The 15,400-nt window shown below is 58.5% G+C and overlaps 1 protein-coding gene across 1 annotated transcript in view; it reads right to left on the bottom strand.

Moving 5' to 3' along the window:
• Positions 1 to 15,400, bottom strand: part of ZMIZ1 (zinc finger, MIZ-type containing 1) — a 182,575-nt gene that overhangs the window by 95,400 nt on the left and 71,775 nt on the right. The window contains exons 4-5 of the mRNA XM_012663351.1: positions 10,083 to 10,191; positions 3,876 to 3,989 (exon numbers count right to left, since the gene is read on the bottom strand). Of these exons, the coding sequence (XP_012518805.1) occupies positions 3,876 to 3,989; positions 10,083 to 10,142 (174 nt within the window). The 5' untranslated portion in view covers positions 10,143 to 10,191. The remainder of the gene's footprint in view (positions 1 to 3,875; positions 3,990 to 10,082; positions 10,192 to 15,400) is intronic.

Below are 15,400 nucleotides of genomic sequence, written 5' to 3' on the forward strand. Positions count from 1 at the left end.
CGTGGGTCAGCGAGTCCCGCCCTCATGCCGCAGAGAGGGAAACTAAAGTCTAGAGACAAGACAAGATGGGGGACTTGCTTGAGGTCATGTGTCAAATGACCTTTATGGGACTGTGTTGCCCTGAAACGCGGTCAGCCTGTGGCCACAAGCAGGACAGGCTGTCTTTGGGACACTGGCGAAGGGGCTTCTGTTCCGGCAGGGGTGGCACCCGACAGGCCTTTCTGACTGTGACATCCTCTGAGGCTGGGGGACTCCTCCTTGGAGAGATGAGGCTGAGGGCTGCCGACGTGCACCTGCCGACCCCCACTGCGCACCGGCCACTCGAGCACGTCACCAGAGCGTTCCGCCTCCGCGGAGGAAGAACACGCAAGTCTAGAGGGCCCAGAGAGCACCCCGTTCTGGAGAGGAGGTGGTGGCCCAGGGCTGCCGCAGGCTTCAGGCAGGGCTGTGGCGCTCCTGTGCTACACTCTGAAATCCCAGGGTGTGACGGGGAGGTGGGGCAGGGCCCGGCCCAGGTCCGAGTCTGTCACTTTAATTGTGCCTGAGCTACTTCGAAGCCAGTATGGCAAAAATGTGTCCATTTGCTGCCTGAGGCTAAGTGGTTTTTAATTTATATCCTCAAAGTAAGCCGGATCCAGAGGAATTTGGAATTTGTTCCCAGAGGTCACCTAGGGGATTGCAGCAACCTGGAGCACTCAGGCTGCCACCTGGACTGGGAGGGGTGCATGTGCATGTGTGCGTGTGTGTGTCTGTGTGTGTGTGTGCGCGCGCGCGCACCTGTGCTGGGGAGGGGAGGTCAGCCGTTTGCCCAGCCAAGGTCTTTGCCCTGCCCCATCCTGTCCCTCCCTATGGGGCAGGGCTGAGGTTGAGGATGCCCAGGGAAGGGGGCACTGGCAACAGGGCCCAGGGGGCTTCTGGGGCTCAGTGACAACAGCCTGAAATTGGGGTAAGCTGCTCCCCTTGGTTGCCTTGTTTATAAAATGGGATGGTGATCAGCCGGGCCAGTGGCTCACGCCTGTAATCCCAGCTCTTTGGGAGGCGGAGGCAGGAGAATTGCTTGAGGCCAGGAGTTCAAGACCAAACTGGACAACATAGTAAGACCCCACCTCTACCAAAAAATTAAAAAATTAGCCAGTTGTGGTGGCACGTGCCTGTGGTTTCAGGTACTTGGGAGGCTGAAGCAGGAGGATCACTTGAGCCCAAGAGTGTGAGGTTGCAGTGAGCTATGATGGCACCACTACACTCTAGCCTGGGTGACAGAGCGAGACCCTGCCCACTGTGAAGGGTCTTCATAAGGATCCAAGGAAACAGTGCCCGGGAAAATACTTGGGCACTGCGGGTGTCTTCTGTGACCACCCCTGCCAGCCCCTTCCTGCCACTGGCTCTACTGATCTCTAAGGGACAGATGGACTCGGGTCTCCGCAGCTGCAGCTGGTGGGTCAAGGGTCCCTTTCTGACAAAGCAGTGGGCTAGAGGGGTGGGGGTAAAACCTGGCCATTCCACCAAGCGTGTGCCCCCCACTGGGCCCAGGAGAGCTAGCGCTGTGCCTCTGTGCACAGTTTCCCCACCTGGAGAGCCATGGCCTCCTCTCTGTCCCGTCAGATCCCAGGGGTCCTCGCTGGGCTCCCCGTAATCCCTCCGTCAACGCTCCTCTTCAGAGCTCTTGTCCTCACACAACCAAATCCCACCACTCTCCTGCTTACGACCCTGCAGGGGCTCCCCACTGCCCTCCAAATAATGTCTAGTAATGTCCAAATTTTGCTTGTGTGGCCTGCAGGCCCTGCGTTAGCTGCTCTCTGCTTACCGTCTTGCTCACCTAGGCTGCAGCCACCTGAGCCTTCTTTCTGTTCCTTGAGCAGATAGAGCCCCAGGGCCTTTGCACTAGCAGTTCCCTCTGCCTGGAACGTGCTTCTCTCTCATCCTCCCAAGGGGGTCACCCCCTCAGGAGACTTTCCTGACCTGTACCCTGCCCTCTCTCCTAAGGCCCTGCTGTGTGTCCTAATTTGCTCCTTGAGAGTGACACCTTGGTGTCCAGCATAGGGCCTGGCCCACAGTAGGCACCCAGTGAATGTTTGCTGAATGAATACATGGACAACAGGGCTGCAGCAGGGCCAGTTACTGGCCAGGGCCATTGTCCAATTAGTCTCGAGTCCCATGTCTTAGGCAGGGTCAAGCTCGGGGCAGTGTGCTGGGGATTGTGTCAGCCTGCCTGGCTACACACTGCACGGTCCCCACCTCCTCCTTCCCTACGGCTGTCAGCAGCTGGGGTGAGAGTGAGGGCGCCTCTGGCAGCATCTGTCCCTGCCCACAGGGCTTAGCCTGGAACCAGGATCCCACAAAGAGGATTAAGGGGGCTGGAGGAGGGAGAGGGGAGCCCAGGCTGAAGTATGAGGAAGACTGGACAGTGCAGGTGGCTGCCTGATTTGGCCTGGTGGCCCGGAGGGAGCCAGATGGTGTCAGCTTCTGACAAACAGAGGAGCCCTGGAAGGGTCTCAGCTGCATTCCTATCCAGCATCCCTCCTGGCCAAGGGCATCTTCTCTAGAGGCAGACGGGCGTCGACTGGAGTCCCAGGCCCACTTCTAAGGCTGTGGGACCTTGGGACATCAGTTACAGCAAGTCTGTGCCATCCTCTGTAAAGTGGGGAAGCTGGCAGGACCAGCCTCCTGGGGAGGTTCGGGGGGAAGGCATACAGCGCGAGCCGGCTCAGCGTCAGGCACACAACAGGGCCTTTGCGATGACGGCCCATGTTACCACCATTTCTTCTGCTCCAGGCCGGGGCCATGCTGGGCCTTTTGTCCCCCTGCCGTCTGGAGCTTTTCAGGAAACATGGTACCCCTGGACTGTGCCCACTGTTCCTGCCTGGCCAGGCCGCGTACTTGGTCCTCCTCTCCCAGCCTCGGGATAGGTGGGCTCTCCAGCAATCTGTTTACCCACATTCCCTTCAAAGCTGACCCACGGCCTTCTGAGCAGCTGCCTCCCCTGGCCCCTGAAGTACCCTCACACTTTATGGATACGGGCCACACAGCTGGGGACATTCCCAAGCTGAGAGCTTGTGGCTCTGCTGGCTGGCAAGCTTGCCACAGGCTCTGGGCCTGGCCTGTGCCCAGCTTATTATATCCTAGACCCTTACCCAGTTCTCTGGGTTCTGCTGGACGTCTGGGCTTTTGCACATGCTGTTCCACGTGCCTGGAACGCTCTTGCTATCCTCAGCTGCTTGGCGGACTCCTGCATATTTCTCAGTTTTCCGTGACACATCCCACCTCCCAGGCAATTAAGGCTTCCCTTCTCCGTGCTGCTTTCACCTTGTCCACGATTTTCTTGGTCATCGCTTACACCTCTGCCTCCCCCCACTAAAGAGGAGACCAGGCTTAGTAAAGTCTCATTCATCTTTGGTTTCCCTGGACTTAGCAGAGCAGATCACACGTGACAGATGAGGGGTCACTCCATGTTTACTTGGCTGGCTGGCTGGATGCAGTGGGGGCTCAGTGAACGTGTCCATGAGTGGATACGGGGGGCAGATAACTAGAAAAAGGGTTCCATGATGTTTGCTAAATGAATGAATGACTGGATAAAAGGACGGCTGAAAACCCTTTAAGAGTCTCTGTGGTTTGCTTATTTTGGAACACTGACCCCCAAAGCAAGCCCTATGTCATTCTCATCAAGTGTCCATGGGGACTGTGTCTCCTCATCAGACCTAGGTCCCCCAGGGGGTGTGTCTGTGGGGGACACACACAGCAGGACCATCCCCTCCAGCACCGATGTCTTCCCAGCGCTCACCCCTCCGAGGTCTGGCGGCTCCCCGACACCTGGACAGGCACACCGGCCCCCAGCCATCCCCGTGGGCACGAGTGCAGGCGGGAGGGTGCGGACTCACCGTCAAACAGCCCATCAGGCTCTGCTCGAAGGGCCGCTGGAAGGCTCTCGGGTCTCCGCACCAGTCCAGCAGCTCCGTGGCGGCATTGTGGAAGTTGGCAGGATTCTGTAAGTGCTGTGGGAAAGGAAAAGGAGGCAGGTGAGGCTCCGGGAATGAGGCTGGCACAGGCAGTGGGGCAGGGAAGACTCCAGCCTCGCCAGGAAGGAGAGTCACCGACAGGGGCAAAGTGGCAGGCCAGGATCAACGAGCTTCCTCACCCTCCCTGCCCTCCACCTGCCCTCAGCACGTCCATCCCACCCCCACCGCATCCCTGCAGGGGGGAGATGAGTGGTCCCATTGTGAAGATGGGAAAACCAAGGTCTAGAGAAGGCCAATGATATCAGACGGTAAAGTGACTTCTGGATGCTGGTGGTGCAGGGAGGTAGACCCCGAAGGGTTCTGGAGGGTGGCATCTGGCTCCCATACTTGGAGGCTGGCTCTCCCTGATTCAAGGCAGGCCAGCCCTGGTGGTGTCTTCCTGATTAACCCCCACTAGCAAAGCTCGGGGTAGACTCCCACTAGCTCTGGCTTTAGAACAAGCTCTGCCTTAGCCAAATAGGGAGGGGAGAAGTGGGGAGCCACACCCAGCTGGGAGCGGGACTGAAGCCCACGGTGCCCGGTCGTCACACTGGGGTCTGGTGTGTGTAGCTTAGTGCCCCAAGGTCCCTAGGCCCAGATCTCCTGGGCCCTGTCTGGCTCAGCTGGGGGCTGCTGACATGGTTGGGAAAGGTCCGGGCCTGAGTTCAGCCCCCTCCCAGTCAGGCTATGAGTCCAGAGAGACTGAATTCTGGTGCCTGGGTGCCCGGGCCACGGGGCTGGTGGGGTGAGGGGGGGTGGCTCCCATAGCCACCTTTCATTCTTTGGCACTTATTGTTCAAGACTCAGCTGTTGTCCCAGGCCCTCTTGAGTCTGGCACTGAGTCCCGGAGATAAATGACTTAGCCAGAAGCATGGAGCAGGTTAGGGGCAAAGCTGGGATTCTGGGATGGGACTTTGGCCAAATGTGGGTGTGACTGGCTGTGTCCTCCAGGGGGACCCTTAGAGGGTGTCCACAAGGGTCGGCATGAGAGCCAGCTGCACAGCTGCAGAGACAATGATACCTCCTGAGGTCCCTCCTGCCTTGGTGCTGGGAGGGACAGCAGAACAGCCGCTGCCAGGGACAGGTGGTCCCGCTAACCCGACCTGCAGCTCGAGCCTGCCCTGGAACCCGGGCAGCCAGGGGCTTAGGAGCCGCAGGCCCCAGAACTGGGAGGGGAGCAGAGTGCGCCGTGGGAGCCCCTGTGGGGCAGGCACCCTGGAGTCACACTCTGCCTTCACCCCTGCAAGCCACTGACCTAGCATGGTCCCCTCACCCCTGAGTCTCAGTGGCGCACGTGTAGAACAGTGCGGCGGTGGGACTTTTGTTTCTTTTGCATAGGTTTCCATGGCTATTGCTGCACTGTGGTTCGCGCAAGGCAAGGTTCAGAAAACAGATGCGAGCAGGTGAAATGAATGAGAACATCCTCCTTCCATGGAAGTAAAGGGAGAGAAGAGATGAGAGGAGGAGGATGGCGAGCAAGGGGCAGCAAGTGGCTGACATGGGGCGCAGAGAGCACTCAACACGATGAGGCTGCTATGCCCGGCACAGCGCCCGGCACGTGGCGCGCTCCCACGTGGGGCCGCCCGCGCCCAACTCTGTCTCCCAAAGGCTCCCCTGGAAGCACAGCCACTGGCGGCAGTGCTCAGCCCTGGCTCTTTCTGCAAGGGTGACACTTCCTGCACGTGACTCGCGCAAGACAGGCGAACGTCTACGTACAGAAGCGTGCCCTAGGAGAGGGCAGCAGCAGGTCTCACCTTTGCCTCGCGCGCCCTCTGTCTGAAACACGCCCCTCAGAGGCCATGGCGGAGTCTGGGCTCTACACGGGAAGCCGTGCAAATCAGCTCATTCCCGCCCAGCTGCCTCCCCCGCTAACCAAGTTGTTCCATCTACTTACAAGATGTCACACCCAATTAGCGGATCAGCAGCCTCTGTATGCTGCTCCCAGCCCGCAGTTGGCCACAGCACCCCCTCTGGGGCTCTGGGTTCGAGAGTGGCCTCCGAGTCTTGTTCTGGGGCCTGTGTGCCCAGCCTTCCAGATCTCGCCACCTCTGAGATCCTCTGCCCTCACCCAGACAGCTCGTGTGGCCTTCAGCTGTGGCTGCCTCTCGGGGGGGGGGGGAACATTCCCTGTGCTGGCCACCGTGCAGCAGCTCTGTGGCCTTGGCCAAGGCGCCTCCCCTCTCTGTGCCCTTGTTGCTGGTTCCAACCATGAGGTGGCTGAAGCGCACGGCGAGACGGAGGGATCTGGTGAAACGTGCAGGACAGACCTGGTCCAAACCCTGTCTCAGCCACTGAGCCACGCAGCCTGGGGGATATCCCTGAACTTCAGCTCCTTCATCTCAGCAGTGGGGTGGAAACAGCACGCAGGGCTGCTGCAAAGTCTAGAAAGAATATACGTGAGGGGCCCAGCACGAGGGAGCAGCCGGGTAGGGGCTGCTATTGCTGTTCATGCTGGGGCCTCTCCACAGTCCTTGCTTCTCTTAGGAGGCTCTCGAGGGTAGAAACAGCCTCCTGTTCACTTCTGGAACCCTAAAGATGGGCACAAGGCTGGAGTGGAGCCCCACAGGAAATGGTGAGCTGTCAACTGCCCAGAGGATGGTCTGTCTCCGAGGCCAGCAACCTGGCCACTGCAGAACCGGTCCCCAGTGGCACGTAGAGGGCCAGGGCTGGGCAGGGGTGAGCTTGGCCAGCCTGGGATGGTCTGGGGATGGGAGCACACCTTTGAATCATAGGCAGAGGCTTCCCTCGCTGTGGGTGTTATTGGACACTAAAGCCCTGTCCCCCACCAGAAAGCCTGCCCTTCTCCACGATTCCTCAGAAGAGCTGGGATACGTCCAACGGCCACAGAGTCTGCTGGGACAGGAGCAGGGCATGCCATTGCCCAGACCAGGGACTGGCTCCCCTTGAAGTGATGGATTCATCTTCTTATCAACCCCTCTGTCCATCAACCCACCAGTCCATCTGTGAAGCAAATGATCCATCCATTCATCCATGCATCTATCTATCCATCCATCCAAAATGAATCACCTCATCCATCCATCTGTCCACTTGCCCACCTACTCATTCATCCATTCACTACTTTATCCATCACTCACCCGTCTACCGATCTATTCATTCATCTACCTATCTGCCCATTCATCCAGAAGTTAATCTATCCAGCCACCCACCTATCCATTCATTCATCCATTTATCCATTCGTCATTTATACATACCCACCACTCGCCCATCTTTAACTACACATCCATATGTCCATCCATCCATCCCCCCCTCCCTCCTTCCATTCCCTTATGTATCTGCCTATCAGTCTACCTCTCCCTTGCACCCACCCAAAACACCTGTCCCACCCCGCCGGCCTGGGCCCCAGGCTAGACTCTGCCAGCTTAGAGATGAATGTGGCACATCCTCCGACCCCCAAGAATTTCAGCCCGGTGGGGACCTGATATACGCCCACAGGCCTCTAGCTCCAGGGAGAAAGAGCAGGGTGGGTGAGGTAGCTGGCTGCCCAGGAAGCCCTCGAGCTCAGGGTGTGCAGATGCTCAGAAGGGCCCCTGGGGTTCGGGGTGGCTGCTGAGCAAGAATGAGCTGATTTGCGGGGCTGGTGGAGCCAGATGTGCCTTTGGCCTCAGGTGGGGCACGTCGTAGAGAGGGAGCACTGGTTTCCCCAGGACCACGAGGCTGAGAGGGGGCAAAGGCAGCTGAGCTAGAGGCCTGCGGGGGAGGAGGGCAGCAGGGTGCTGGGGGCGAAGGCCAGCAATGGCTAGAACCAGGCAGGTGGGGGAGGGAAGGCTGTGAGGAGAGGTGAGGCTGCTGATGGGAGCCACAGCCCCTACCAGCCCGGGGTCTGCACAGTTGACACATCAGTCAGCCTCCGCGCGTGCAGACATGCTCGCCTTTCTCTTCTGATTAGGTTATGGGATACCTGAGAATCAACAGTCCTCAGGCAGCCGTGGAGCCGACGGATGTCAGCGCTGAGCGGCCTGCCCCCGGAGGTGCAGGAGGAGGGGCGTGGAGGACGCAGGCACAAACGTGCCACTGTCTGGCTGGGATGCAGAGCCCTCTGTGCACGTGTGGAGCACTCGCATGCGGGGAGGGCCGCTGGGGCTCCGGCCCTCGCTGGCTGACTGCGCATTAATTATGATGCCCATTTTACAGATGAAGCAAGATGAAGCGGCATTTTAATCAAGGTCGCACAGCTTGTAAGCGGTGGAATGGGGACCAAGGTTCCCTGACTTGTAAATCTGAGCTGTGTGTGCCATGCTGCAGGGGTTGGGGCTGTTCCTGGGTGAGCCTCTGCCCACGCTGGACCCAGGGAGGGCCAAGGGACTCAAGGACAGCCTGGCTCCTGGTGACGCAGAGCTGGGTGCTGGGAGCAGGTCTCAGGAGGAGTGGCGTGCTTGGCATATGAGGGATCATGGACAGGAGCCATGACGGCACCACTGGGGGCTGGGGTCAGTGCCAGCTGAGCCATGGGCAGGAGAAAGTGGGTCAGAGGCAGAGCTGGGAGAGCCCTGCAGAGCCCCAGGAGGAGGAGGGAAGGCGGGGGAGGAGGGAGGCGCTTGTCTGGTTTCTATTCTGCACCTGTGAGCAGAGGCGCGTAATTGGCGTTTGGGAGAGCCGTTCAGGCTGGGTTCAATCTGTAACAAGTCTTCTTCAATTTCCTCCTCTCAGACCCACACCGGCTTCCAGATTGCTCTGTCTGATGCTAATGAGAGGACACACATCCCTCCTTCATTCCCGGGGAATAGCCACAGCTCCACTGGCCGGGCTCCCCGGGGAGGCTCCGTGGGGTCCTGGCCCCCAGGAATGGGAAGCTGGGTCGGGGTGGGAGCCGAGAGCTCTGCCCAGCTGGGGTCCTGGGGCTGTGGCCCATGCTGGTTGCTGGAGCTTTCTGCTAAGCCTGCCTAAGCCAGGGACCCCCGCCCAGCACTCCCCTCCCCATCGCTGAGATACAGAGGATGACAGCCACCGCCGCCTTCAGCTGATCACCCACGATGGGCCAGGCCTGGGCTACACGGGTCACAGCAGCCTATGAGGGAGGCCCCACCTGACACAGGAGGAGACTGAGGCTCAGAGAAATGAAGGACAAGCCTGAGATCCCACAGTGGGGACAGAGAGGAATGAGGACTCGGGTCTGGGTCTGTCTGACGCCAAAGCCCATACCCCTCCCGCGACACCCGCCGCCTCCTGCAGCGAGATGACACCATTCCATCTGCAAAGCAGCAGCCTCCCTGGGCTGCGGGAGGCCGAGCCCAAAGGTGGATGTGTCACCCCTGGCCACCGCTGGGAGCGCCCCTGTGAGGGGTTCCCCACCTCGCAACAATCCAGATGGGGGTGCTCCCGGGCGAACTGCCTGTTGGGCTTGGCGTGAGCATCGGCAGGGGGGGAATTCACCATCCTCTGGGATGAGGTCCTCCCAGCACCAGTAGGGCCAAGTTCTGGGCTGTGTGACTTCAGGCTACTCTGTTCCTCTTTCTGTGCCTCAGTTTCCTTTCCTGTAAAATGATCTAATTTCTTAGCTGGTTGTGGTAGTACACCTGTAGTCCCAGCTACTCAGAAGGCTGTGGCGGGAGGATCACTTGAGCCCAGGAGTTCGAGGTTGCAGTGAGCTGCGTTATGATTGTGCCACTGCACTCCAGCCTCGGTCACAGAGCAAAACCCTGTCTCTAAAAACATAAAATAAAATGATCTAATTAACCAGAACCTTTTCTTCTCTTGTGGCTTTTTTTAGAGAATAGCTGGAACAGAGGGGCAGAAAGCACAGGTCTGGGAAGGATGCGGAGGTGGATCGCAGCGTTGGGCACTCACTGTGTCCTCACAGCGGCCCGGAGCACATGAACAGAGCACCGTGAGGGCACGACGCGGCCCAGAGTCGCACAGCTGGGAAGGGAGAGGAGGGACAGGGCAGCGCTGGCATCGGAACTCAGGGGTGTGTGACTCCAGCGTTAGGCTGGTCCGTGCCAGCATACCAACGATGGTCTCACCAGGTGGGTGGTCAGGGACCCCGGGGCACTGGTCCATGCCCACCAGCCCCCCAGCCCCCGCTAGACGTCCCGCGGCTGCAGCAGAGGCCTGCACCCCCCACACACCCACCTGCTTGATGCACTGCAGTCGGTCATTGGTCTGCTGGATGTGCCTGTCCATAGAATTCATTCTGGCCGTTTCGCTGGGTTCTACCCGAGAGCCATGAACGTTGTCCAGCCTGTGAAGAGAGAGGGGAGAGGGTGTCACCGAGATTGTGCCAGGCTTGCCAACCTCACGCCGGGCCCCCAGCCACCCTCTGCTCACAACACCAGCAGGTTCTAGGGCTCTTTGCTGGGCCCTGCGGGGCCACGGGGGTCACAGCTGGAGCTGGGCTGAGGGCAGGAGGCGCTCGCACGCCCACCAGGAGACGAGGAGCTACACACATGGGTGCATGCATTTCCGTACGTGCACTTGTGTGTTCGGTGGGCAGCGGGGGAGGGAAACGGCGTCCCCACGCTTGGATTCCTGGTTCAGGGATTGGCTTTGTATGTGCGTGTGTGTGTGTGTGTGTGTGTGTGTGTGTGTGTGCATGTGCACACGAGGACCTTCCGCGTGATGACTTGCACTGCAGGCGTGATCTGAGTACAGATTTGTCACGGGTGCCACCTGCCCTCCCCAAATCCCTCACGCTTTAGAGTTCTTCACTTTACAAACCATTCCCAACTCCATTGTTCCACTTTGTCACCCCCCTGCCCCCACCTCCTGGAAAAGGCCAGTGGGAGGCACCACACCCATTTTCCAGAACCTAAAGGCTCCGGGAGAGGAGGGGAGTCGCCTGACACAGTAAGCCGGCATCAGGTCCCACACCAGGAACCCGGCTCCGGACTGCCGGCCACGGCTACGTCTACCGCACAGGCCGGGCAGTCGGGTGCCTGAAGTCCTGGGCACGAGGCTCACCCTTCCTGAACTGGGGTGCAGTGGGGGGCTCGGGAGCATTAATACAAGCAGGGCTTCCCTCCAGATGGTAGAGCTAAGTGGAGGAGGCTCCCTCGGCTCCAGAAGGCCCTGACAGCCCCCAGGCCCCTCCAGGGAGGCCGCAACAGCGATGGCAGAGACAGAGGAGAGAGACTGCACAGCTCTAGTCTACCCCCTGCTCAGGCATCCATGTCTTAGGGCCAAAGCAGAAGTCTGCCCACTGCCAGCTCGCTTTGCCCTCCCACACCCAGTGGGCAGTTCAGGCTGCCCACACAGGGGTCAGACCCAGGGTGCTGGACAGGAGGCCCATGGCCCTGGCCTCCTCTGCTGTCCCACCATGCTGTCCCCCAAAGACCCCTCATCCCCGGTCATGTCAACGAAGGTCCCATTTACCCGGGACTTTTCATGTGCCGGGCACCTGCGTTCTCTCCTTTTCTTTCATGCCCACTGTCAGGCTAGGATCATCTCCATTTTACAGATAAGGAAACTGAGGTCCCCAGATCTGTTGGGCCCCCTTGGCTAACAGAATTTTGGACCGTGCCTGTCTGCTTTCTGCGTCCTGACTCTGCCTGCTGTGTGCACCCTCACTGAGGAAACCGACGCCACTGCCTTGCCCCAGTATTCGGGAAGAAAGCCTATTCCTCCTCCTCCAAGGAGCTCTTACTACACATCCTTTAAAGCAATTCTTATCGTGCCACGTGTGTTTGAAAAGGTAATTCATTTGCATAGTTCGAAAATCAGAAGGTCCAGACGGGTACCCAGTGCAGAGTCCTGGCCCTGTCCCCGCGCTCCAGGTGCCCGTCCTAGGAGAACCAGTGCCGTTGCTTCCCCTTCCAGAGAGCCTCATGTTCTAGAAGCAAATATCTACATGTCGCATCGCCTGCTGTTTCTTTTTTAAAAGACATAAAACGATAGCATTCTGTACACCTGGACCTTGCTTTTTTCCTCTTAATACTATATCTCAAAGTTTATCCCACATCGAGACATATAGAGCCTTTTTCATTTTGTAATGGCTGCACGGTATTCCAAGGTACAGATGAAGCATTTATTCCACCAACATCTGACTATTTACCCCCCTGCCAAGGGCTGTTCTAAGGCCTGAGGCCCCAGACAGGGCCCCTCCACTCAGGGATTCACACTCCAGCCTGAAATGATGGAGCCTGAAGCTGTTAACAAATTTTTACTATTGCAAACAGTGTTGCACGAATAACCTTTTATATTGGCACATCACACATGTGTGAATTAATCTGGAGAGCACACTCTCAGAGCGGAGTTGCTGGGTCATTTGGGCATTTGTACTTGTGATAAGTGCTTTCGGAAGCTCTCCGGCAAGAAGGTAAAAGCGAGGATGTGCCCACATTCATTGCTTCCACCCCCACCCTGCCAGCCGTCACATACCCTGACGTCAACTGCTCCACCCATTGTTTCTCCATCTAAATGCCTGCCTGTCCATCCGTCCACCCACCCATTCAGACAACTCTAGTCTCTACTTGCTCATCCACGAATGCTTTCACTCACCCAGAAAATGCTTTTTAATAACTATGCTGTGCTGGGTCCCAGGCTAGATCGATGGGGCGTGCAAAGGTTAGAAAGAAGTAATTTTCTTGTGTTCAGGGAACTCTTGGTCCAAGCCTGTATTGACTCCAGGTCACCTATAGGTGATTATCTGTTGAGCTTCTCCTATGAGTCATTGCTGGTCCAGGCACAGTGCAGAGAGAAAAAATGCTATTATATACCCACTTTACAGATGAGGAAACTGAGGCTTGGAGGCTGTAGTTGGTTGGGTAGGAGCCAGCTGTAGAATGCTGGCTTTCGGATCATGCCCTCTGCTGTTGAACAGGTGTTGGGGAGGGGCTGGGGGTGCAGGTGTGTGTGTGTGTGTGTGTGTCTGTGTGTGTGTTGAGGGGACGAAGTGGTGAGGGTGGAACTCCCTTTGGTACCCCTGTACGTCCCCCAAGCAGGGGCTAAAGTTCTCCTCTCAGAGTTTATCTGCAGAGAGCCACAGCCAGCACTCACGTGACACAGACTCCTGGGGCCAGGGACAAATATGGGGGGTGGGGGGTTGGGTAGCAGGAACACAGCAGGGCCCAGAGCAGGAGCAAGCCAGTGCCACCTTCAATGAGAACACCTCAGTTCCCGGTGCCTGGCCCCATCTGAGCTGAAGGACCCTGGTGTCTCCCAGGCACCACATATACCAGTGGGCTGCCAAGGCTTGGGTCCCTGCTGGGCATGGATGAACACTGGCTGCCAGGGTTCCAGGACAGAGTGCAGTGTCCACAGCCAGCCCGAGGGACCCAACACACAAAGGCCAGGGGCGGGTCAGCTCCCTTCTGGAGGAGACTGAAGGAAGTACAAAGAAACCCCAGGCCCACCAGACTCCACCTGCTGTCTGCAGGCCGCAGCCGCCCAGGACAAAGGGCCTGTGGTGGCCCGTGCAGCCAGCAGGGGGCGCCCTTGACAAGCCTAAGTGCTGCGAGGGCCAGTGGAGGTTCCTGGGCACTGTGGAGGTTCAGGGTGGTCTCTGAGCCCGCCCTCCTCTTCCTCACTGCAGGAGGGCCTTTGAGCAGGCTTCTCGGTTTTCTTGGCCTTGGTTTCCTCACTCGTAGAACAGGACAGTGCAGAGGGGTGTTAGGTGGTTTCATAAGGCTCTGCCTCTTAGCAGGAACTTTCCCCAGCATGGGCATGGCACCGTGTCCAGGGTCAGAGACCCAGTAGGCCTTGAGGGGCCGACAGAGTTTCTGGAGCCCACCCAAGGAGGTCCCAGGCAGGCACCGGGAGCCCAGATCCACCCAGCCAGCGACCTGGGCTTTTCTCCCTAGCCGTGGCTCCACCCTACAGGAACCAAGGAGTGCTAGGCTGGGCTTGGGACACCTGCAGGTCCCAGGGTGGGTGGGTGGCTGGCAGGAGACACATCACAGATCATAAGGACAGCTGTGTGTCCCATGTTTCTTAGTCTCTAAAAGAACAAATGGCTGGCTTATTAAGGAGGCACCTATAGGTGAGGTGATGTTTTTAAACTCTGAGATCAATGGTAGGAAGTTGGGGTTATTAACACCAGGAATGGAAGGGACGGGAGACTCCAGTGTCCACAGTAAGAGTCAAAGGCCTTGAAGGCTAAGGGTCCCAGGCATGAAGAGAGGAAGGGCTCAGGGAAGCATGAGGGAGGTAGCTTATGGAGCGGGCAGGCTGGGCTCTTCCATTTGTTTTGTACCTGCTAGTTTGGGTACCACACCAGGGCCTATGCAGTGCTAATTTTCTTAATCCTTAAAAGGCTCAGCGAGGTGAAGCAACTTGCCCAAGGTCACACAGCCAGAAAGCTGCTGGTCTGAGATTCAAATCCTCTGCCTCTCTGTTAATGTGTCGTCTTTTCCACTCCTCCGGACTGGTGGGCAGAGACTCCTGGCACTCCCCACCTCGTGCAGTGCCCGGGCCCAAAGAGCTGTCCTGCTTGTTTGTCCAACCTGCCCAAACCCACTCACTAGCTTCCAAGGCCCTCCCAGCAGCGCTGGCTCCCTGCATGCTGGCCGGGCTGGGAAGTGGTGGCCATCTAGCGGCCGGCAGAGGTCGCCCTTCGCCACGGGAGCACTGCCTGGGTTCGGTCGCTGCCTCCGCCTCCGGGCACCTGGACTCCTTTAAGCCTTTACAAGTCGCTACAAATCCTCTGTGGCTGCAGCTCCAGTGGCCAGTGAGGCCGAGCCTCCCTCCCAACAGATCACTGGCAGCCCGGCCCTGAGTGCACCCGTGGCCTCAGCCCTCCTGGCTGCCTGTCTGCCTCTGATGGGGGGTGGGCTCAAGCAGGGGACCCCCGCCCCAGTTCAGGACCCACCATCTCTCCTGGTCTGAGCAGCTGTAAGCCTGCTGGTGATGCAAAGCTAGTCAGTGTCAGCGGGGACTGATGGTGCCCCCACCCTACCACCCTCCTGCTGTGCAAGCAGGGCAAAAGGCTGGGCCTCAGTTTCCCTATCTGTGAAACGAAGGATCAGGCCAGCCAGTCGTTCGCGGTCCATCAAACTCCCACATCTTAGAATTTCCCTGTGAGGAGCTCCAGTTCTTTGGAAGAGTCCACCTCCACAGGAGTAGAACACTTGCCTTTGGAACTGCAGAGCCTGTCTTAGGGCAGCCCTGTGGGGAGGCCACGGGCTCCGGCAGCGATTCTTCCAGGCAGCCCAGGGCTGTGACGCTGCCCCTTCCACAGCTCTGCACTTTCCTTGCTCCTTCTGCTTGGCTGGGCTCAGCTGTGCAAATGGAAGTTTTTGGATGGTGGCAATGGGTCGGCCCGGTCTTCCCAGCTCCTAGGAGAGGTCTCGCAGAGCCGAGCTTCCATTTACACTTCTCAGCACCTGGCAAGGCGGGGCCGAGTGTACCCTTGGTGGTGCCTAGCCCAGGGGGATGCACGTAGGGCTGCTCAGAGAATACAATGTGGACAGCGAAGGGGCCTGCGGACCACCTGTCCCATGCCATTGTACGGCAGG

Source organism: Propithecus coquereli, unplaced genomic scaffold, assembly GCF_000956105.1.
Source record: "Propithecus coquereli isolate 6110/MARCELLA unplaced genomic scaffold, Pcoq_1.0 Scaffold80, whole genome shotgun sequence".
Lineage (NCBI taxonomy): Eukaryota > Metazoa > Chordata > Mammalia > Primates > Indriidae > Propithecus > Propithecus coquereli.